This window comes from Stigmatopora argus, chromosome 20 (genome assembly GCF_051989625.1).
Source record: "Stigmatopora argus isolate UIUO_Sarg chromosome 20, RoL_Sarg_1.0, whole genome shotgun sequence".
Lineage (NCBI taxonomy): Eukaryota > Metazoa > Chordata > Actinopteri > Syngnathiformes > Syngnathidae > Stigmatopora > Stigmatopora argus.
Window position 1 is genome coordinate 6,599,308 of NC_135406.1, and position 21,486 is coordinate 6,620,793.

The 21,486-nt window shown below is 39.1% G+C and overlaps 2 protein-coding genes across 5 annotated transcripts; one reads left to right on the top strand and one right to left on the bottom strand.

The window, feature by feature from the left end:
• Nucleotides 1-594: 594 nt before the first annotated feature.
• On the top strand, nt 595-10,681 carry LOC144065905 (uncharacterized). The gene is made up of 2 exons (XM_077589142.1): nt 595-1,057; nt 8,069-10,681. Exons 1-2 carry the CDS (start codon nt 922-924, stop codon nt 9,580-9,582), a joined length of 1,650 nt encoding a protein of 549 aa, XP_077445268.1. The 5' UTR covers nt 595-921; the 3' UTR covers nt 9,583-10,681.
• A 3,772-nt stretch (nt 10,682-14,453) lies between these two features.
• On the bottom strand, nt 14,454-20,985 carry LOC144065920 (uncharacterized). 4 transcript variants are annotated; one of them, XM_077589162.1, is made up of 3 exons: nt 20,490-20,985; nt 20,025-20,100; nt 14,454-17,214 (listed from the first exon to the last, which is right to left on the bottom strand). In XM_077589162.1, exon 3 carries the CDS (start codon nt 17,114-17,116, stop codon nt 15,875-15,877), a length of 1,242 nt encoding a protein of 413 aa, XP_077445288.1. In that variant the 5' UTR covers nt 17,117-17,214; nt 20,025-20,100; nt 20,490-20,985; the 3' UTR covers nt 14,454-15,874. The 4 variants fall into 4 exon arrangements, with proteins under 4 accessions (XP_077445288.1, XP_077445289.1, XP_077445290.1 ...); XM_077589163.1 differs by lacking the exons at nt 20,025-20,100; nt 20,490-20,985 and adding exons at nt 17,917-18,026; nt 18,087-18,382; XM_077589164.1 differs by having other exon boundaries at nt 20,025-20,985.
• Between the last annotated feature and the right edge of the window lie 501 nt (nt 20,986-21,486).

A 21,486-nucleotide genomic window follows, 5' to 3' on the forward strand; every position in this document is an offset into this window, starting at 1 on the left:
TCATAAAAATCATTATGATTTAAGCGAAAATAGAGGTGCTCTCGGCGACACAGTAGTGTGCAAACTCGACACTCCTATTAGTGTGTTTGGGACTCAGCTCTCTCATCAGTGGTTTTCTCATTTTAGTTTCCAGGTTAGTGAGAAGCCATAAGCACTCCAACTAAAGAACCATTAATATCTCATGACATATTGGCAGTGGTGGGATGTGAACCCACGCCTCCTGAGAGACTGGAGCCTAATTCCAGCGCCTTGGACCGCTCTGCCATACTACCTTAATTAAAGTAAACCTAAGGATTTTACAAAGGTAAAGCAATCTCTTCCTGATCCGTGATGGTGCAGTGGTAAATTTTGAAATAACCTTAAAACCCTTATATTTTAATATTAAAATGTGTTATTTGTTGCTTGCAATAAGCTCAAACACATATGTAACATTTAAATGTTCTTAACATTTACCTAACTTTTTCTCAAAATGCAGCTTTTCGATTTAGTGTCACGCTGTGGCATTTAGAGACCAAATGTAACATTATCGCCCTCCTCTGTCTAAAATCTGAATTGAGAACTTGGCAATGTGACGTATTGAGACAGTAGAGGGCGACAATGCTCCAGTATGTTGGCTGCCAGCGACCGTAAAACCTCAAGAGGAAGAAGAAGAAGAAGGGATTCGGGCGTTCATTTCTGCATAGCTAGGGTTTTAACTTTGTGTTTGTGCGCCTCTTGTTTCTCCTCAATTTAACTTAACTTAAATGAAACAAAACCTCGACAACATGCTCAACATTAAATAGTTTGCGGACTCGAACGTTAGTCCGTTTATCTTCAATCCGTTTTGGGAGTCGTACTTTAGCCTGGCCTAGCTGGCAGCTAACAAAGGAACACGTCGTCTGCATCAGTACGTCGTCAAGCGAACACACAAAAGTGTTAAAAATGTCTGCGAGAACGACGCCGGTTGCGGCAAAGTTTCAGAAGGAACTTTATGGCGTGAAAGAGGATCTGTCTTTTCATCAACATTCCATTGTTTGCAAAATGAAGCAAGTTAAAGTTGTTCTTCACAAACTCGAAGGTACGTTCATACTTTACGTTACACAATTAATATTTCTTCATGATATATTTAACGGGGTCGCAATATATTGCATTTGCAAAGGCTTTGGCTGCGTTCACATCTCCAGGATTTCCCACAATCAGGTCCGAACTGGGAGATTTTTTCAGGCTCGGATGTCAGACATTTAATCAGGCCACCCGTGCATTGCCCACGCACAATATATGTTTGGATAATTGAAAGTAAAAGTCCACCCCAATATACACATTAGAGATGGCACTGTGAAGGAGTGGTTAATGTGTCCGCCTCACAGTTCTGATATGGACGGTTTAATCCTTGGTGGGTGCCAATGATAGACACCACAAAAGTCAAAACATTGGGGGTTCTGTTGTTGCTGCACTGGACAGAGATGGATTGGACAGGACTCATGTTGTCAGCCTGGTTACAGACAGCGCTTCATCCATAGTCGGGAAAAAGCATGTGTTGTGATGAAGTACAGAGAGAAAGTACAACAACTAAATGGAGATTGCTTCTGGATATTTCACTGCACTCTGCTCCAGAAGGCCTTGTGTTGCAAGCCCCTGAAAATTAATCCCATCACGGGAGTGGTCGATCGCACTGTAAACTTCATCCCATCCAGTGGTCTGAATCATCGTCAAATTGACAAACTTCTCAGCAATAACACTACCCGCAGCCAGCCATACCACACTGAAGTGAGACAATCAAGTCAAGTGGCCGTGCTGAGGCATTTCTTTGATCTACAAGAAGGAATCAGTCAGTCCATGGAGAAAAAAACGAAACCCGGTGTTGGAATTACATTCTCAGGAATGGCTACCGGGCCTTGCATTTTTGTCTGATATTACTGAAGACTTGAACAATCTGAACAAAATGTTGCAAGGCTGTAAAAAAAATGTTGCACACGTTTCTGAGAAAATATACATACCGTATTTTCACACCTATAAAACGCACCGTGTGATAGGGCGCAGTCTCATTTGCGGGTATATTTTCTGTTTTTTGTCAATACATTGGATGCCTCGTCCGATAAGGCGCTAGCCCAGGGTTGGGCAAACTTTTCGGTCCAGGGGCCACATTGACTTTAAAAATTTGACAGGCGGGCCGGGTCAGCACAAGATACGATACATATTAAAAACTGCATCCGTTAACAGTACATATGAAACATAAACAGAAAAAAAGGACTAAAGTATGAACATACTCATCACTCATCTGGGATTTATAGGGTGCTTTCTTGGTTTTCATCAGACTAAAGGTCTGTTCACACACATGTAGAGCCAAATAACACCAGAATCCTCTGTGCCATCTTCTGGATGTTTGTAAATTTGGCTGCACTTAATGAAGCCTAAAACGCATAGACTTTCAGGGAGTTGAACTTGTCACACTGGAGATCAATCAGTTCCAACTGCAACTCCTCCAACTGCAACTCCTGTGGAACCGTTTCCGGGTCTTGCGAGAAAGGGCATGACACCAGCTGTTAATTTTTCCAAAATCACAAAACCGACAGCAGAATTGCTCATGCAGGTCAATGATTTCCTGTATTTTGACCGTATATATATATATATATATATATATATATATATATATATATATATATATATATATATATATATATATATATATATATATATATATATATATATATATATATATATATATATATATTTCTTTTATTTATATATATATATATATATAAATTTATATATATATATAGTGGCGGGCGGTGCATTTTCTGGTAGCGCCTTCAACGTATCAATCCAACCCTCAAAAACTATTTTATGGCTATAAAACCTCTACTGCAGCTACAGCTGCAACACATAAAAAATAATCAATAAATTAATGCACAAAAAGGGGGTAAAATCCACTTCCTAGCAGCATTTCATGATTAAATACAAATACTGGAGCTTTTCAGACATTAAAACCAGGCCAGGGGGTGATTTTCCCGGGAAAAGACAGCGATGAAGGTCAATGGCGTACGGGCAAACATTGCCCGAAAATGGGGTAAAATCCAGCCGAAAACAGCATTTATTGATTAAATACAAATACTGGAGCTTTTTAGACATTAGATCCGGGCCCGGAGTATCATTTCCCCGGTAAAAAGACAGCGATGAACGTCGATACGTCCATACGTGAAATGACAAAAAATGCACAAAAATACTAAAATTTGGTAAAATCCACTCCCTAGCATAATTTTTGGATTGAATACAAATACTGGAGCTTTTGAGACATTACAACCAGGCCAGGGGGGTGATTTTTCCCGGGAAAAGACAGCGATGGACGTCAATGGTGAAACGCCAAAAATTAAACTGGGATAAAATCCACTTCCTAGCAGCATTTTGTGATTAAATACAAAAACTGGAGCTTAAATACAAACACTGGAGCTTTTCAGATATCAGAACTTGGCCCACAATTGAAATATTATTTAGGAATATGGCCATATTTTACTCACCAAAAATCCTTTTTACACAATATCCATCCTCCTTTCTTTCTTCCTTCTTTCCTATTGCCATCGAAGCTAATGATGAAAATCGAGCCTGTCCTGTCATATTTCCGGCATAGTCCGTTTTGGAAATGGCATTAAATCAAAACAACAATATACTATTTGCTTGTGGAGCTAAGTTAGCACACTGAAAGTGCCGCACACACCATATTCCCGGCTGTAACAGGCTTGCTAGCTTCGGAGTTGACCGCCCTTTCTTAATGATGTCCATTTTTTTTCTGGAAAATAGCTTTGTGAGAGAAATCTGCAACAGAATTCATTTGTTTTTGCCACTGTCGGCCATGTGGGTGGAGTTTGCGATCTCTGGCTGCTTTGGCCTGCCTACTAGCCAATCATAGTTTGTGAAAGCAATGACATGTCCCAGCCAGCAAAATGCCAACGCCTATGAAAAATCATTGTGGGGTTGCCAACTCGAAATCTGATTGGTTAAAAGCAACAGTCTAGTTTAATGCAGCAGAGGCCGCAAGAACTGATTGTGAAGGCTTTGAGGCAGATCTGATCTGGCAACAAATAATGGCTGAAATGTGATTGGTTAAATGCTTCAATATGAAAACACACATCTGGAAGCAGTGCAACCAGGGGGAAAAGCAATGAAAGGAAGCTAACAGACCATTTGGAATAATAAGTATTGATGGACAAAATATAATATGATTCAGATATTTCTTAGGCCAGCAGAGAAGGCCTTGAAGGCCCTGACGGCCCGCCACTGATATATATATATAGATAGCTAGATAGCTATAGCTATATATATAAATAAAATAATTTGGACAACGTCGGCGGGCCGGATTAAAAGGCCTAACGGGCCGAATATGGCCGGCGGGCCGTAGTTTGCCCATATCTGCGCTAGCTTGATACTAGAGTAGCGTACCTGTGTATACGTAGCCGCTACCGTACCTATGTTATGCTAGCCGCTAGCGTACCTATGTTATGCTAGCTTCTAGCGTATGTTAGGCTTGGCACTGGCATGTCTTTTTAAAGACAGCACGAGCAAAACTAAGTTTGGTAATGCTTTATTGAGGTCAAAGGTAAACTCTGATGTAAAGAGTTTGGCATTTAACATGCTAGGCTCCACTGTCAGTAAGAGTTGTGTATTCCTGGAACTTGATTCCAGCTTTGGCGGAAGCTCGAACAGTGCTGGCCGGCCGACATTTGAGCCCAGTCCTCCACAATCCATTGTAACTCGCGACATGCATCACTCCCAAGCCTTTGATTCTCCTCGCTGTTATTTCAGCATCGACAATTCATTCCAAATGTTACTCGTGCGACGCTGGCTGCCCGAACTACAATGTTGGCCATCCGTTAGCAATCTGTCAGCAATCTAGTAGTAATCCAATAGCAAAGCTGTTCGATCCATGGCTTCAATCCATTTTCCAAGCGTTCCCACCCTCATTCTGTTGTCATTCACGTCAGGCATTTCCTCTGTATAGCTCTAATATGCTGTTTCTTTGAGTATTGAGAGAGTTTCTGAGGGTTAAAAGCGCTGCGAGCACACGGAAGCCATATACCTTGCCACCCGCCTGGGATGTTTTGAAATGTTTTACCTTACTGGCCTGAATGGTTCTAAAATACTATCGAAGGAATTGACATATTTTGATATTGGAAGCAATATGGCTGCCACAACATCTTATACTTCTGGTAAGAAAATTGTAATTTCTTTAATTAGAAAGCTTCAGGTTCTCATCAAGATAGACTTATTTCTTTTTTCAAATTGAATAATTTGATATTTTGCATTTACAAAGACAGACGTATTAACTTCCTTATGATATTGACTCTAATAATGTGCTTTTGATTCATACAGTGTCTCAGAAATACCACTTGTGATGATTTTTCTTTAGATTTTCCCTTCAAAGTAACATTTGTATTCCCGATCAAACCTATAAATATGGAGGTGAAAATTGTGAATCAGGGGGTGGCTTATACGCGAGAAATTGTAAAATTCAACAATTTTAAGGGTGCGGCTTGTACAATCGATTCCGGATCGATTGCCACGCTTAAGTCCCACAAGACAAATCATTTGTCAGAACTTGTAACTCAAAAGATTCACAATGCACTCATGTTACCGGATTCATCCTTTTTAGAGTGCAGTTGAATCAAAAGCAGAAGTAAGGTGCGTAAGCCGTAGCGACGGTGTGAATTTCGAGGCATTTAAATTGGAAATTTGGTACTTTTCTGAAATAGTTGCTTTGACATTTTTGGGGGATTTCCAGAGTTTAGGGAGGTTGTCCGGTGTCCCGGAGTTTCTGTTACTTTTCGGAGAAGTTGGCACCTGAGTCTAGTTTCGTTAGTGTAGCGACCAGCGTATTTATCCTTTCTTTCCAGCCTAACCACTGCCGATATAAGTATATAAGATTTTACATTCCCAGTACAGTGGTACCTCTACATACGAGCACCCCTACATACGAGCATTTCGAGATACGAGTAAAATTTCGAGCAAATAATTATCTCTAGATACGAGAAAAATTTCGAGATGCGAGAAAGCCAGGTGGCCAAGACATGAGAGGCTGTTTATCATTGGAGCGCACTGTCTTTTTTGCCGCATCTCTTTCGTGTATAACAGATATGTACGAGAACTGGTCGGAGCGTTGGATTTTTTTCAGTGTTTTTTCCATCACTGAGCGCGAATGCCGGAGCGATCGCTAATACGAGGAGTATAGTATATTACTTCTCGTTGGCTGCTCATAAGAATATCAGGGGCACTGGCTCTCTCCCCTGCAACTCCACGTGTAATATCTCTGGTCGCAACTACCTCTTTATAAGTTCTCTGCGGGCACTGAGCGGAGCGTTGCATTTTTTTCAGTTTTTTTCCCCCTTAACCTGTTAGCTCCCATTAGGGGAGCGATCGCTAATTCAAGACTACTTCTCGTTGGCAAGTGGTCGTGCATTATCTTATTGTGAGGATATTTGTGTGCATCATTTTCGGAATATTTTGAAAGGAATACAACAGCAAACAGCCCATCGATACTAAGTCAGGTTGTAGGCGGGGCAAACAGCCAACCTGGCCAGGAGAAGGTATAAAAATGTAAAACAAAATTAGAATTAAGTTTAGTGTAAGGTTAGATTAAATTTATTTTTGAGTGTGTCTGCATCATAATCCAAGTTCATTTAAATTTGTTTGTTATATTACTATTCACCAGTGCAAAAAGTCTCCCACGCTTGCCCCCCTCTATGTCCCTCTCCCTACCCTCCGCGAAATCCGTCTAATTTTAGATCTATTAAACACATTTTAGTAATATTAAACCACTAGTTATGTGTTACTTTGTTAATAGCTAGCTGGCCATTAGTAGAAATAAAACATTTGTTTCCAATCCAATATCCTGTTTTTGGTGTTTTTTCAGAGGTTTGGAACAAATTAATTTGTTTTTAGTTCATTTCAATGGGAAACGTCCGTTCGAGTTACGAGAATATCGACATACGCGCTCAGCTCACCCAGCATCCACCTTCCTCTGCCCAGTACGTTGCAGTGCGTAAGTTGCCTAAGTGCGTGACGTATCAGTGCGCAAAGAACCTTTTTCATTTTTATCATGAAATATCTCGTGCAGCCATTATTCAATATGGTTGGTGAAAAGCAAAAGGCTTCTAGTGAGGGAGGTGCAAGGAAGAGGCAAGCCATTTCATTTGAAACGAGTGGCAATAATAACAAAGCTTGATGCGCATGAGAGTGGTGAGCGTTGCACGGGCATACAACTTGAATCGTTCGACCGTCAGTACCATTTATAAACAGAAAGATCGAGCAGCAGGACCCAAATATTGAACGTTGCACAAAGTTTGCAAATCAATTGAATGATGCCATACAGTGCTACCGCATCATTTATGATGAAAAAAAGAAGAAAACTGTGCAATCGTCGTTAGATCGCTTCTTTCGGCCAGTTTCTAATACATAAATCTCTCTCTCTCTATACAGTACTGTACATATTATCTCCATTTTATTAAATGTTTTTAGTACAAACCAATGCGTGTTATTTAAGTATACTTATACTTAAACATAAATTATAATACAAAATATAGCACTGAATCAACTTACAAACAAATTCAACTTATGAACAATCGCTCGGAACCTAACTCGTTCGTAAGTAGGGGAGCGTCTGTACTCACAAATAAGGTCAAGCTGGGGCAAACACAACTTACTTAACTTTAGACAAGTGTCTTCTAAAGCAAGTAAGGACTCCACCGCCTTATCACCTGGATGCCAGACAGTCGAGCCCAGAACTAAAAAATAGAAGGGTTTAAGTAAGGTCAGGATGTGGACCGTGATTGGAGGAGGGATAAGTGGGAAGTCTTCACAGCTGTGTTGGCCTGGGCAGGGCTCCGCCACAGGTGTGGCGCCACAGCTCCAGGCAACTGCAAATCAAAACCAAACACAAAAACAATAAAACCTACAACATAATGTATACCCAGGCTGACAGCCATAACACTGACGAAATGAATGTATGGCCCCCTCTTCTGTTTTGTTTCATTTCTGTGAACAAGAAATTCAGTCATTTGAATTGGAAAATGTTTAATCATTTATCTCCGTGTCTTTGCAGGGTTCCCTCAACAAAAAATGAGAGATGAGCAACTTCCAATCAAAAAGGAGGAAGATTATGTCACCTGGTCACCTGGTGAGTCTGTGAAGTGGGATGATCTGGGCGTGGCCAGCGAAGGGGCAGAGCCTGAAAACGCCTCAGCATGGCTCCAAATTAAAGAGGAGGAGGAGCCAGAGTTCTCTCAACAGTGCAAAAGAGAAGATCAACCTCCAATCAAAAACGAGGAATATGTCAAATGGTCAACTGATGAGCCTTTCAAGGGTGAAGATGTTCTGGGCGTGGCCAGCGGAGGGGCGGAGCCTGCAAACGCCTCAGCATGGCCCCAAATTAAAGCGGAGGAGCCAGAGTTCTCTCAACAGTGCAAAAGAGAAGAGCAACCTCCAATCAAAAACGAATGTGTCAAATGGTCAACTATTGATGTTGAAGATGTTAAGAAAAATCCCAGTGGCGACAAACTCTGCAAATGCTTTCAGTGTGGGAAAACCTTTGGGGAAAAGTCTTCTTTGAAAACGCATATGAGGAGCCACACTGGGGAGAAACCCTTATCATGTACAGTTTGTGGTAAAACATTTACACACAAGGGAAAATTTAAAATGCACACAAGAACCCACACTGGTGAAAAACCATTTTCGTGTTCAATTTGTGGTCAGACCTTCACACAGAAGGGACACTTAATTAGTCATGCAGCAAAACACACAGGTGAAAAACCATTTTCATGTTCAGTTTGTGGTCAAGGATTCACAGACAAGGGAAACTTAAAAAGGCACACAAGAACCCACACTGGTGAAAAACCATTTTCGTGTTCAGTTTGCGGTAAAGCCTTTTCTCTAAAGCACCACTTAGAAGGCCACACAAGAACCCACACTAGTGAAAAACCATTTTCGTGTTCAGTTTGTGGTCAAACATTCACACAGAAGGGAAACTTAAGTCGTCACGCAAGAACCCACACTGGTGAAAAAACATTTTCGTGTTCAGTTTGTGGTCAAACATTCACACGGAAGGATCACTTAATTAGTCATGCAAGAACACACACGGGTGACAAACCATTTTCCTGCTCAGTTTGTGGTCAAGCATTCACACACAAGGGGAACTTAAAAATCCACACAAGAACCCATACAGGCGAAAAACCATTTTCCTGCTCAGCTTGTGGACAAGCATTCACACACAAGGGAAACTTAAAAATCCACGCAAGAACCCACACTGGTGAAAAACCATTTTCGTGTTCAGTTTGCGGTAAAGCCTTTTCTCAAAAGCAAGACTTGCAAAGACACAGAAGAACCCACACTGGCAAAAAAACATTTTCCTGCTCAGTTTGTGGTCAAACATTCACACAGAAGGGAAACTTAAAAACCCACAAAAGAACCCACACAGGTGAAAAACCATTTTCCTGCTCAGTTTGTGGTCGAACATTTTCCCAAAGGAGAAGCTTAAAAGAACACGAATTAACCCACACTGGAGAACAATGTTTTCCTGCTCAGTCTGTGGCCACAGATTCGCTACAAAAGCCCAATTAAAAAGCTACACAATTGAAAAACCTGAAAAGAAGACTTAACAACCCGCACAGTAGAAAAGCCCTTTTTTGCTCAATTTGTGGCAGGAATATCTTAAAAACACAATTACTCACATTGGTCAGAAACCCTTTTCCTGCTCAGATTCTTGCCAGAGATTTAGTCGTAAGGATAGATTTGAAAGGCGCAAATGTGTTGTGATAATCAGTGAGCGGCCAATGACGGCTTTGCTTGCTTTTTCAATTTCTGTATGAAAGATCATTGTAATCAAAGTATAATAGTATTTTGCATTTTGAAAATCTTGTTTACACTTTTTAATGTGTAATATCGATCCACACTATTCAAATACAGTAATACCTTAAGATACGATCTTATTGCGGGATTGAGCTAGTCTGTCAATTTACTCGTATCTCAAGTCAATTCTTCCCATAGAAATGAACAAAATACAAATTAATCCGTTTCCATCCTAAAAAAAAACACAAAAAATTGTTCTAATTTACTACCGACTCACAATTGGGAAACATCTGGTATGCTCATATCTCAAATTTGTCTCGTCTGTTGGAACACTTGTGTGTCAAGGTATTACTGTATAAGAAAATTGAGTGTCTGAAGATTTTATTTACTTCAAAATTCTATCCGTAATAGTAGAGCCTAAATTAGGAAATTACAAAGTAAATAATCAATAATGTGATGTAAAAATATGGAAAATATGTCTTCACAGTTAAAGACATGCCTAAGAAATTTGAAAAATTGCAGTTTTTGTCTATTGAATTTGCTAGCAAATCCAATAAGAATATTGAGTGTTATTCAAACATGATACATTTTAATGAAAATATTTGATATATTGAATCTAGGATCTAAGAAACAGTAGAAATATGGTGTGAAAGACAATGAATTTGCTCAAAATAAGTACTACAACGTCCTTATACTTTTGTCATATTATAAGATGAATCACGTTTTTAAACCGATTCAACGTGTCATCTTTTTGGTAGTTCCAATAAAGCTCTTTTTGGTGAAAAATACTTTTTGGGTCTTTTTGTTGACAAAATCAGCCTTCCAAATTCAAAAGTGACAAAAAAGAGAAGCGTTATTTGCTAAAATTTAAAACTAAGAGGAAAATGAATACATTAATTTGAACAATTTGACAAATTAATATATAAAAGATTGTTTTCTTTCTCCAGGTGTGAAAATACAGTAACTTTGTCTGAAATTAATGGTAAATTGTTTTTATCTTTGATGTTGAAGGGGATAATTGGTAGAAATGTAACTAAATTTTTATTTTTGCTTTACTTAGCTTATTTACATTAGAAAAGTCATTTTAGTACATCTGCTTGCAACGGAGTAAATGCTTTGCTCCTTAGTTAGACCAAACAACAGGATGGTCGAATCCTCTTGGACTGCTGGAATTTGGAGAAGAACCTTCGGCTCTACATGACCTTCATTTGTTTTGAGAGCTAAAACTTGTATTGTAACTAGGGTCCTTTATTGACTTCTCACTCCTATTTTCTCACCCCTCCCTTGAGAGCTGAGACGTCCTTTGAACCTAGACAGAGACAAGTCGGTTCGATTCTCTCTTGCAAGAATTTCACAGAGGATTGTCTTGTATCCTAGTAGTGGTATGATAGGTTCACCAATAGGCATTCCCAAATGCACGCAGAAATAAAGAGACAAGGGTGAAGAGGTCATCCTGCCTTTAACTTCCCCGGTAGCCACCAAGTGCTACTCACAAACTCTAACTCATTCCTTCATCAAAGTGCGCTGTCAACTTGATGGGCTGGCACCTTCTTATCAAGATGTGTCCTGTCATCAAATGCAGCCCAGACGGTCTAAATCTACACTTTCCAGATGGACTCTCATTCTTTTGCAGTCCCGATTATCGTCCAGAGTTCCAGCTTCCACAACTCCAAGACTCTCCTCCAAGGCACAAACAAGCAACTTAAAGAGCTTCTCCTTAGTAGAGCTCTGTCCTGTAGCCAGATGTGTCCTTGAACACTTGCAACATTGTCAATCTTCTATTTGCCGGTTCATAACAAATAGCTTACTCAATGAAGTAGGGGAAAATCCCATCCCTGTTCGGTTTCGGTAACAACCTTTTGAGAGAATAAAGGTGAATGAATGTAAGTTGTCTGTCTCGGCGCATTTGTGGACGACAGCTTTTCCTGTGTTTCACCTGTGCTTAGAATATTCTGTAATAAAAGCTTCGAAGTCACTGTTCATCGCCTCCAGCCTGTATTTGGACACCCAACATCTTCCACATCCGAAATTAATTGAACCTGAGAAGGAAGACAGAGTGCTCTTCCTTCAACAGTCGTTCACCATCACTGCAAAGATGGTGCTACAGTAGTCTAATATGTGCTAGTTGCCAAACATGAAGTAGTAGGTGGGTGGTATTTTGCCCAGCAGAATTAAAAAGAACCAGTTTGTGGATCATTGAAAAAAAAACTCTTCTCTGATAATTCTGGATAGTTTTTTCATCGTGAGTATATTGTTAAACTACATTAATGGAGGTACATTTGTGATTCTATTTGTGTCATTATTGTCTTATTCAATAAAAAAAATCCTCAATCAAAATATTGCTGTGCATTCAAACAATTCATAACCTCACTATAATAAAAAAAAACTCTTCAATCAAAGAAAAAAAAATATTTGAATGCAAAATCATAGCTGAGATTAAAACAAATGCACTCAAGCACTATTTTTCACTGTTTAAAACTGATTTTTGATTGAGGTAAAGTTTTGTGTTTGGGCCATGTTTTGGGTGGGGCATTCGTGTCTTTATAATTTATCAAAAGTTTGCTTCAAAGAGAAATAACACATTTTTAAGTTAGACAGCACAGTATCCATGCATCCACTATTGGCCATGATGAAAGTTTCTTTCAATACAAATAGCATCCTATTGTGTCTTTATAACCTTGTTCAGTGAGTTCAATATAAGTATTTGAACACCCAGCTATATTGCAAGTTCTCCCACTTAGAAATCATGGTGTTCTGACATTTTCATCGTAGGTGCAGGTCCACCTTAAAAAGAAAAATCCAGAAATCACACTTGAAAATTGTTTGAAATGTATCATTTTGATCTAGCGTGATCATCTGAATTGGTAGTTTATACATTTTCGCGAAAGCTATGTCAAACAGCAACCATCTGACATTCTGGTCAGCGATCTATAATGTCAGTGATGACTGTCGAATTGAAGAACTCCTTCAAATACAACCCACTTCTTTGTCAGAGCGGGAGCAGCACATGCTTAAACAAGCAAAAACCACAGCACCAGATTTGAATTTTTCCAGATATTTTCATCAAGATACATTTCCGGTAGGTGATTATGTTCAGAAAAAAAATATAAAGAGAACTTTTAACCCAGAGTCTGGAACCGTATTATCAATGAAAAAATCCACTACGAGCGCAGAAATCCAACAATAGAACACCACTCGGGTTTCGATCAGGGGGGCCGTTCTTCCCAATCACTCCCTCGAGGTCTCACATCAGCATTGAAGTCCCCCAGCAGAACAAGGGAGTCCCCATAAGGAGCACTCTCCAGCACCCCCTCCAAGGATTCCTAAAGGGGTAGGTACTCTGAACTGCTTTTTAGTGCATGCACACAAACAACAATCAGGTGCCGTCCCCCCACCCGAAGATGGAGGGATGCTGGAAGAGTGTCCAAGCCCCCTCAAGAGGGGTGGTACCGGAACCCAAGCTGTGTAGTGCTGAGCCAAACTATGTCGAGCCGGAATTTCTCAACCTCACGCTCAGGCTCTTTCCCAACCAGAGAGGTGACATTCCACACCCCAAGAGATAGTTTCTGCAGCCGGGGATCGCCTTCTTTGGCCCCTCTCACAGGTGGTGAGCCCATGTGAGGGGGAACCCACGTCGCCTCTCCGGGCTGTGCCCGGCCGGGCCCCATGGGTCAAGGCCTGGCTACCAGGCGCTTGCCATCGCTCCCCTCCTCCGGGCCTGGCTCCAGAGTGGGGCCCTGGTGACCCGCGTCCCGGTGAGGGAAGATGTCGTCCAATAATGTTGCTCATCATAAGAGGTCTTCTGAGCCATTCTTTGTCTGATCCCTCGCATCAGACCAGTTTGCCATGGATAACCCTACCCCGGGGTTCAAGGCTCCGGACAACATAGCTCCAAGGGTCACTGGGACTGACAAACCCCACCACCATGATAAGGTAATGATTCGTCGGTGGGGTATTATTAGCTTAAGTGCATGTTTAAATTCAACATGGTATATTATTTTGTAAATCCCTGGGCCGAATGTCTCGTACCGCCTTTTTTATTGTAATGGAAATTTTTAAATGCGTAATGGATGACTCTGTGAATAGCAGGACTAACCAAGGCTATGCCAGTCCCCGGCCGAGACCGAGGTTCTTGCGCTGGTGGTCCTCAGGAGCTCCGTCAGCCGGTGGGAATACCCACGTGCTCTCAGTATATCTGCTTCAATGTGATTGATTAGTTTTGTGAGTTACCTTGTAAAGTGTGAAGTGATATGTCAGAAGAAGCAGAGTGGCGCAGCGGAAGCGTGCTGGGCCCATAACCCAGAGGTCAATGGATCGAAACCATTCTCTGCTACAAACATCAGTTCTTTTTGGTAGAAGCAAACTACCCCACTTCCAAGTGTTACCATTGCTGTGAAAATTTGTTCTTGAAAATTATTAATTCGGTAAAACTTCTCCTTTCTCATTTTCTTCTGAGGGATTCCTACTGATCAAAAATCAGCTCGGAAATCGGGCCTGATCGCATCATTTTCACAAGATCGGAATTTGATAAAAAACGCATTGTTTTTTTGAAATGCCTTGATATTCTCATGAAGGCGTTAGTGATACCGCGAAACATGTCAGGTACGGCCTAAAATTCATTGTGAAAAGGGAACAGAAAATAGTCAAATAGGAAAATTCATTTTTATTTCATTACATTTAGTCCATTTTTCTTTTTGTCATCTATTTCAAATATTAACAACAACAAGTTTTTAATTGCATTCTAGTTTCATACACTTTGAGAGCATGTTCTGGTTCTGGTCTCGGTTTAAAATCATGATTCATCTTATAATATGACAAAAGTATAAGGACATTGTACGACTTATTTATTTATTTTGAGCAAATTCATTATCTTTCACACCATATTTCTTATAATGTTTCTTAGATCCTAGATTCAATATATCAATCATTTTCATTCAAATGTATCATGTTTGAATAACACTCAATATTCTTATTGGATTTGCTTGCAAATTCAATAGACAAAAACTGCAAATTTTCAAATTTCTTAGCCATGTCTTTAACTGTGACGATATTTTCCATATTATTTAGATAGTAAATTAAATAAAATCTTCAACGAAACTCAATTTTCTTATACAGTAATACCTTGACTTACAAGTGTTCCAACATACGAGACAAATTTGAGATTTGAGCATACCAGATGGTTCCCAATTGTGAGTCGGTAGTAAATTAGAACAAATGTTGGTGTTTTTTTTAGGATGGAAACAGATTAATTTGTATTTTGTTCATTTCTATGGGAAGAATTGACTTGAGATACGAGTAAATTGACATACTAGCTCAATCCCGCAATAAGATCGTATCTTAAGGTATTACTGTATTTGAATAGTGTGGATCGATATTACACATTAAAAAGTGTAAACAAGATTTTCAGAATGCAAAATACAATTATACTGCGATTACAATGATCTTTCATACAGAAATTGATAACGCAAGCAAAGCCGTCATTGCCCAATGCTTATCACAACACATTTGTGTCTTTTAAGTCTATCCTTACGACTAAATCTCTGGCAAGAAGCTGAGCAGAAAAAGGGTTTCTGACGGATGTGGGTAATTGTGTTTTTAAGATATTCCTACCACAAATTGAGCAAAAAAGGGCTTTTCTCCTGTGCGGGTTGTTAAGTCTTTTTTTCAGGTTTTTCAATTGTGTAGCTTTTTAATTGGGCGGTTGTAGCGAATCTGTGGCCACAGACTGAGCAGGAAGACATTGTTCTCCAGTGTGGGTTAATAAGTGTTCTTTTAAGCTTTCCTTTGGGAAAATTTTCGACCACAAACAGGAAAATGTTTTTTTGCCAGTGTGTGTCTTTGTAAATCTTTCTTTTGAGAAAAGGCTTTACCGCAAACTGAACATGAAAATTGATTTTCACCTGTGTGTGTTCTTGCATGACTATTTAAGTTTCTCTTCTGTGTGAATCTTTGACCACAAACTGAGCACGAAAATGGTTTTTCACCAGTCTGTGTTCTTGTGTGTATTTCTAAATTTCCCTACTCTGTAAATCTTTTACCACAAACTGAGCACGCAAATGGTTTTTCACCCGTGTGTTCTTGCATGATTAATTAAGTTTCCCTTCCGTGTGAATTTTTGACCACAAACTGAGCAGGAAAATGTTTTTTCGCCAGTGTGGGTTCTTGTGTGGTCTTCTAAGTTGTGCTTTAGGGGACAGGCTTTACCGCAAACTGAGCACACAAATGGTTTTTCACCTGTGTGGGTTCTTGTGTGCATTTTAAATGTTCCCTTGTGTGTAAATGTTTTACAGCAAACTGAACATGAAAATGTTTTTTCATCAGTGTGGCTTCTTGCATGACTAATTAAGTGTCCCTTCTGTGTGAATGTTTGACCACAAACTGAGCATGAAAATGGTTTGTCACCCGTGTGGGTTCTTGTGTGTCTTTTAAAATTTCCCTTCCGTGTGAATCTTTGACCACAAACTGAACACAAAAATTGTTTTTCACCAGTGTGGGTTTTTGTGTGATTAATTAAGCTTCCCTTCTGTGTGAATGTTTGACCACAAACTGAACACGAAAATGGCTTTTCACCTGTGTGTGTTCTTGCATGACTAATTAAGATTCCCTTCCGTGTGAATCTTTGACCACAAACTGAACACGAAAATGGCTTTTCACCTGTGTGTGTTATTGCATGACTAATTAAGATTCCCTTCCGTGTGAAACTTTGACCACAAACTGAACACGAAAATGGTTTTTCACCAGTGTGGGTTCTTGTGTGTCTTTTAAATGTTCCCTTGTGTGTAAATGTTTTACCACAAACTGAACATAAGGGTTTCTCCCCAGTGTGGCTCCTCATATGTGTTTTCAAAGAAGATTTTTTCCCAAAAGTTTTCCCACACTGAAAGCATTTGCAGAATTTGTCGCCACTGGGATTTTTCTTAACATCTTCAACATCATCATCGTCAAAAAGCAAGTCGTTGTCATCTGATAAAGGAGCAATTAAATTTTCTGCTCGCCATCCTTCTGTTGAGCTGCCACTTAGAAGCTCCGCCCCTCTGTTGGCCACGCCCAGATCATCTTCACTCTTGAAAGGCTCACCAGTTGACCATTTGACACATTCCTCGTTTTTGGTTGGAGGTTGCTCTTCTCTTTTGCACTGTTGAGGGAACTCTGGCTCCTCCTCTTTAATTTGGGGCCATCCTGAGGCATTTACAGGCTCCGCACCTTCGCCGGCCATGCCCAGAACATCTTCCCTCTTCACGAACTCACCAAGTGACCAGGTGAAATGATCTTCCTCCCTTTTGATTGGAAGTTGCTCGTCTCCCATTTGTTGTTGAGGGAACTCTGGCTCTTCCTCTTTGATTTGGGGGAGCTCTTTAAGGCCAACAAAGTCTTGCCCATCAGGACCAAGATATTCTCTGAAACCTGCAAAATACAAAGATAATACGTGTCGCTACATGCAGTCAAAAATTGGGAAACTTTTTTTTCTTACTTTTACACGTTTATTATCACATTATGGTAGATTATTTTTGCAAAGATATATGCCAGAAAAGTCACCTTTCAGGTTGAATCCAATCATCCACTACAGAATTTAAAGCCAAAATAGTGGTGAATTCAGATTTTAAATATTTTATCTTTTTTTTAATTTTATGGTCATGTTCTTGAAACGTTGCAAAAATCTAAAACTTGTTATTTTGGGTTAAAATGGGTTAAGTACATCCAACTTTTTCTTTTATTTTTTAATGGACATGCGTGAGGTTAATTTACATTGTTTCTTTTTGTGAGGCTGAAAATAATCTGCTTGCAAATGTTGATGTCTTCAGTTGATTATTTTATTTATTTCATATTACAGCAACTTTTGGTTTGAAGGTAAATTTTGAGAAATAAAGACGCCTGCAGGTTTTATTATTTACTTTTCGTAGTGTAAGAAACGAGTTGTTTCATCTTTATTACAGAACTTTTAAAATCATCAAACTGCTGTCAAAGAATGAGTTGGTAAAGAACACTATAGCTCTATAATTAATACTTTATATATTTGAAGGAATAGTCTTTAAGAAACGTTTAATTGGGAGAGCGATTAAACACAAAAAGTGGCTAAAATAGAATACGATTAAAAAAGAAAAGCACCTTTTGCAAACCTTCGAGACTTGATGGCGTCATGTTCTCCGTGGGGGTGTGTTTTGGGGGTCCCCTGCTCGAATTGTGTATTTTGCGTACATTTTGCAACATAGTAGGAACTGATGAAAAAATGGGATTTGTCACATATTCCCATCAAAAACCAGGAAAAGTTAACTCACCTGACATTTTCGGGCTTGATATTTGCTTGCCAGACGAAGCGTTAATTTCAAGAATCTTGTTTCCTCTCTTTGCTAGCAGCTAAACTCGGCTAGGCTAAGAACGCCAAAAATGTCAACGTTCATCCAAAAGATTCGAGATTAAATGATTTTTTGTGTGGTCTCGTATGGATTTCGCACACTTTTTATTGGATTAGTCATACGGCTAAGAAGTGATTAAAAAAAGAAGCAAATCGCTTTCCAAAAGTATAGCAAGCGCCGTCGTTCGACAGCAAATGGACGAGCCCGCGAGTGGCGATGACGTCATAAACAAGCGGCGAAGATTTTGCCTTCAGACGGGAAAAACATAAAAAAGAGAAAGGAAAAAAAGAATAGAAATACAAAACATTGTGGAAATTTTGTGTGAATTATAAACCTTTTCTCCAATGGAAAAATTATAGCCAACTGATCTTTTTCAGTCATTTCGTTTTAAAAACTCATACAATCAATACAACCAAGATAATAACGAAATCATTTAATTTAGAGAAAAGCCATTCGGGTATGAACTCTGTTAAAATATATAGAGACACCAGTAAATGTGTTTGCCAGATTTAACGGTATTAAAATTTAAATATACAAAAAGCCAATTGATGATACGAGTATCGGGATTAATGAATATGCCACTTAGTTATACGTACTATTATCCTATTAATATTAACACGTTTTCATATTTATAAGAAAAATACGTGAAGCCAAACAATATACAGACACTCCTCAACACTCCTCAACTTACGAACGCAATTGGTTCCGAGCGATTGTTCATAAGTTGAATTTGTTTGTAAGTTGATTTAGAGCTATATTTTGTATTATAATTTATGTTTAAGGCCTATATAAGTATATTGAAGGTTTATATAAGTGCATTTGTATGTTTAAGGCTTGTATAAGTAACACGCATTGGTTTGTACTGAAAAAAAAAAACATTTAATAAAATGGAGAGAATATGTACAGTACTGTAGAGAGAGAGATAGATTTATGTATTAGAAACTGGCCAAAAGAAGCGACCTAATGACGATTGCACAGTTTTCTTCTTTTTTTTCATCATAAATGATGCAGTAGCACTGTATGGCATCATTCAATTGATTTGCAAACTTTGTGCAACGTTCAATATTTGGGTCCTGCTGCTCGATCTTTCTGTTTATAAATGGTACTGAATGTGCAACGCTCACCACTTTCTGACGCGCATCAAGCTTCGTTATTATTGCCACTCGTTTCAAATGAAATGGCTTGCCTCTTCCTTGCAACTCCCTCAATAGAAGCCTTTAGCTTTTTACCAACCATATTCAATATTGGATGCATGAGATATTTAATGATACAAATGAAAAAGGTTCTTTGCACACTGGAGATACATTCACGCACTTCCGCATTGCAACGAAGAAGAAGGTAGATGCTGGGTGAGCTGAGCTCTCACAGCGCCAGGCGTCGGTATTAGCGGCGGAAAGAAGTACTACTCCGAAAAAGACGCGAAATACAAAATTGGACTTGCGAACATTTTTGGACTTAAACGCAATTTGCAGACATGTTCGTATGTACCGTTGTTCATAAGTTGAATGTTCGTAAGTAGGGGAGCGTCTGTATATTAACAGGGGTTTGATACTCGTGGCCTGCAACATATATCATAGATCAATTTGTATATATGTATGTATGTACGTATATATATATATATATATATATATATATATATATATATATATATATATATATATATATATATATATATATATGTATATATGTATGTATGTACGTATATATATATATATATATGTATATATGTATGTATGTACGTATATATATATATATATATATATATATATATATATATATATATATATGTATATATGTATGTATGTACGTGTATATATATATATATATATATATATATATATATATATATATTGCACTTACTAAAAGCTTTACTGGGTATTTATTAAGGAAATCTGCCGTGTTCGTCCAATGCAGCTTCTCTACTGTTCTGTATTGCCTGCAAGAGAAAATATTTTACCCCAATTAGCATGCAACATTTTTTATATACTCAGTATAAACTTTTCGCGAGCACAGGCGCGCGCGGCCGTCTCGATAGTTGTCGTCACTCGTATAGATATCAACAAATTTGTTCACCCAATTGGCATGCAACTGACAGATTTTAACATTGGGGGGGTTGAGGGGGGTAAACGGTCGATTGGTCTCCGATCTCTTTGTCGCCGGTCTTTTGGTTTGGTTCCAGTATTTTCTCGCGCGCGCGGCCGTTTCGATAGTCGTCGTCGCTCGTTTGGATATGAACAAATATAATACCAATTGGCATGCAATTGATAGATTTTAACATTGGGTGACAAAATGTCCAGGTCATTTTCATTAAAGAGTGCTACTTACGGTCAATTTGCGGTCGTTTTCGTCCGTCTCTGATTGCTTGCACGCCGAATGGAGAGTAGTCGCGTACTTGGCCGCCCGGAGAAGAATGGAGATCCCTCGTGGTAACCCGGATGTAGATCTTGCGTGGCACCCGGATGTCGGAACATTTAATCCAAATCCCCACTTTTATTTGGTTAATAAAATAATAATGTGTTAATGGGTGCCTATGACAGTCAATGGCAGCAGCTGATGTGTTAAATGAGTGCTCTTATTTCTCCCAGAGATTGATAGAATTTTTAAGTTTTTGAATTTGCTTTGTCTTCTTTTTAATAAATTAATTTTACTTATTGCCTTTTATTTTAATGTCAAAGTTCCGGGCTAAAAGTATACTAATACTTTTATTTGTTTGATAAAAATGACCATCTAATCTAAAGTATTTCAACATTGCAAGTTCTCCCAGAGAGAATGAAGGTTCATTGGACGCCTATGACAGTCAATGGCAGCAGCCGATGTGTTAAATGAGTGCTCTTTTTTATGTGTTAAATGAGTGCTCATATTGATATTTTGATATTAGATATTTAGATCGTTTCAACAGTATTTACAGTATTTAGAGTCTAAATACTGTTGAAACGATCAAAATACTGTCTAACTAAAAGTATACTAATACTTTTATTTGTTTGATAAGCGACCAAAAGACCGGCCACAAAAAAGACCGGCGACCCAAAAGACGACGACCAAACTTCCGGGCGACCTAAAGACCGCGCCCAAAAGACCGGTGACCAAAAGACCGGCGACCAATCGACCGCACACGCACTGGGTACATGGTCGATTGGTCGCCGGTCTTTTGCTAGACATGATCTATGCTACTGAGATGACAATGAGGAACCCAGTAACATGGACTGAAGAAGGAAACCGAACATTCATGGAAGTCAAGCAACAAATCTTGGAATCAGGAGTCCTGGCGCTTCCTGACTATAAAAAACAATTCACCCAAACAGTGACTTGCAAAGGGACGTTC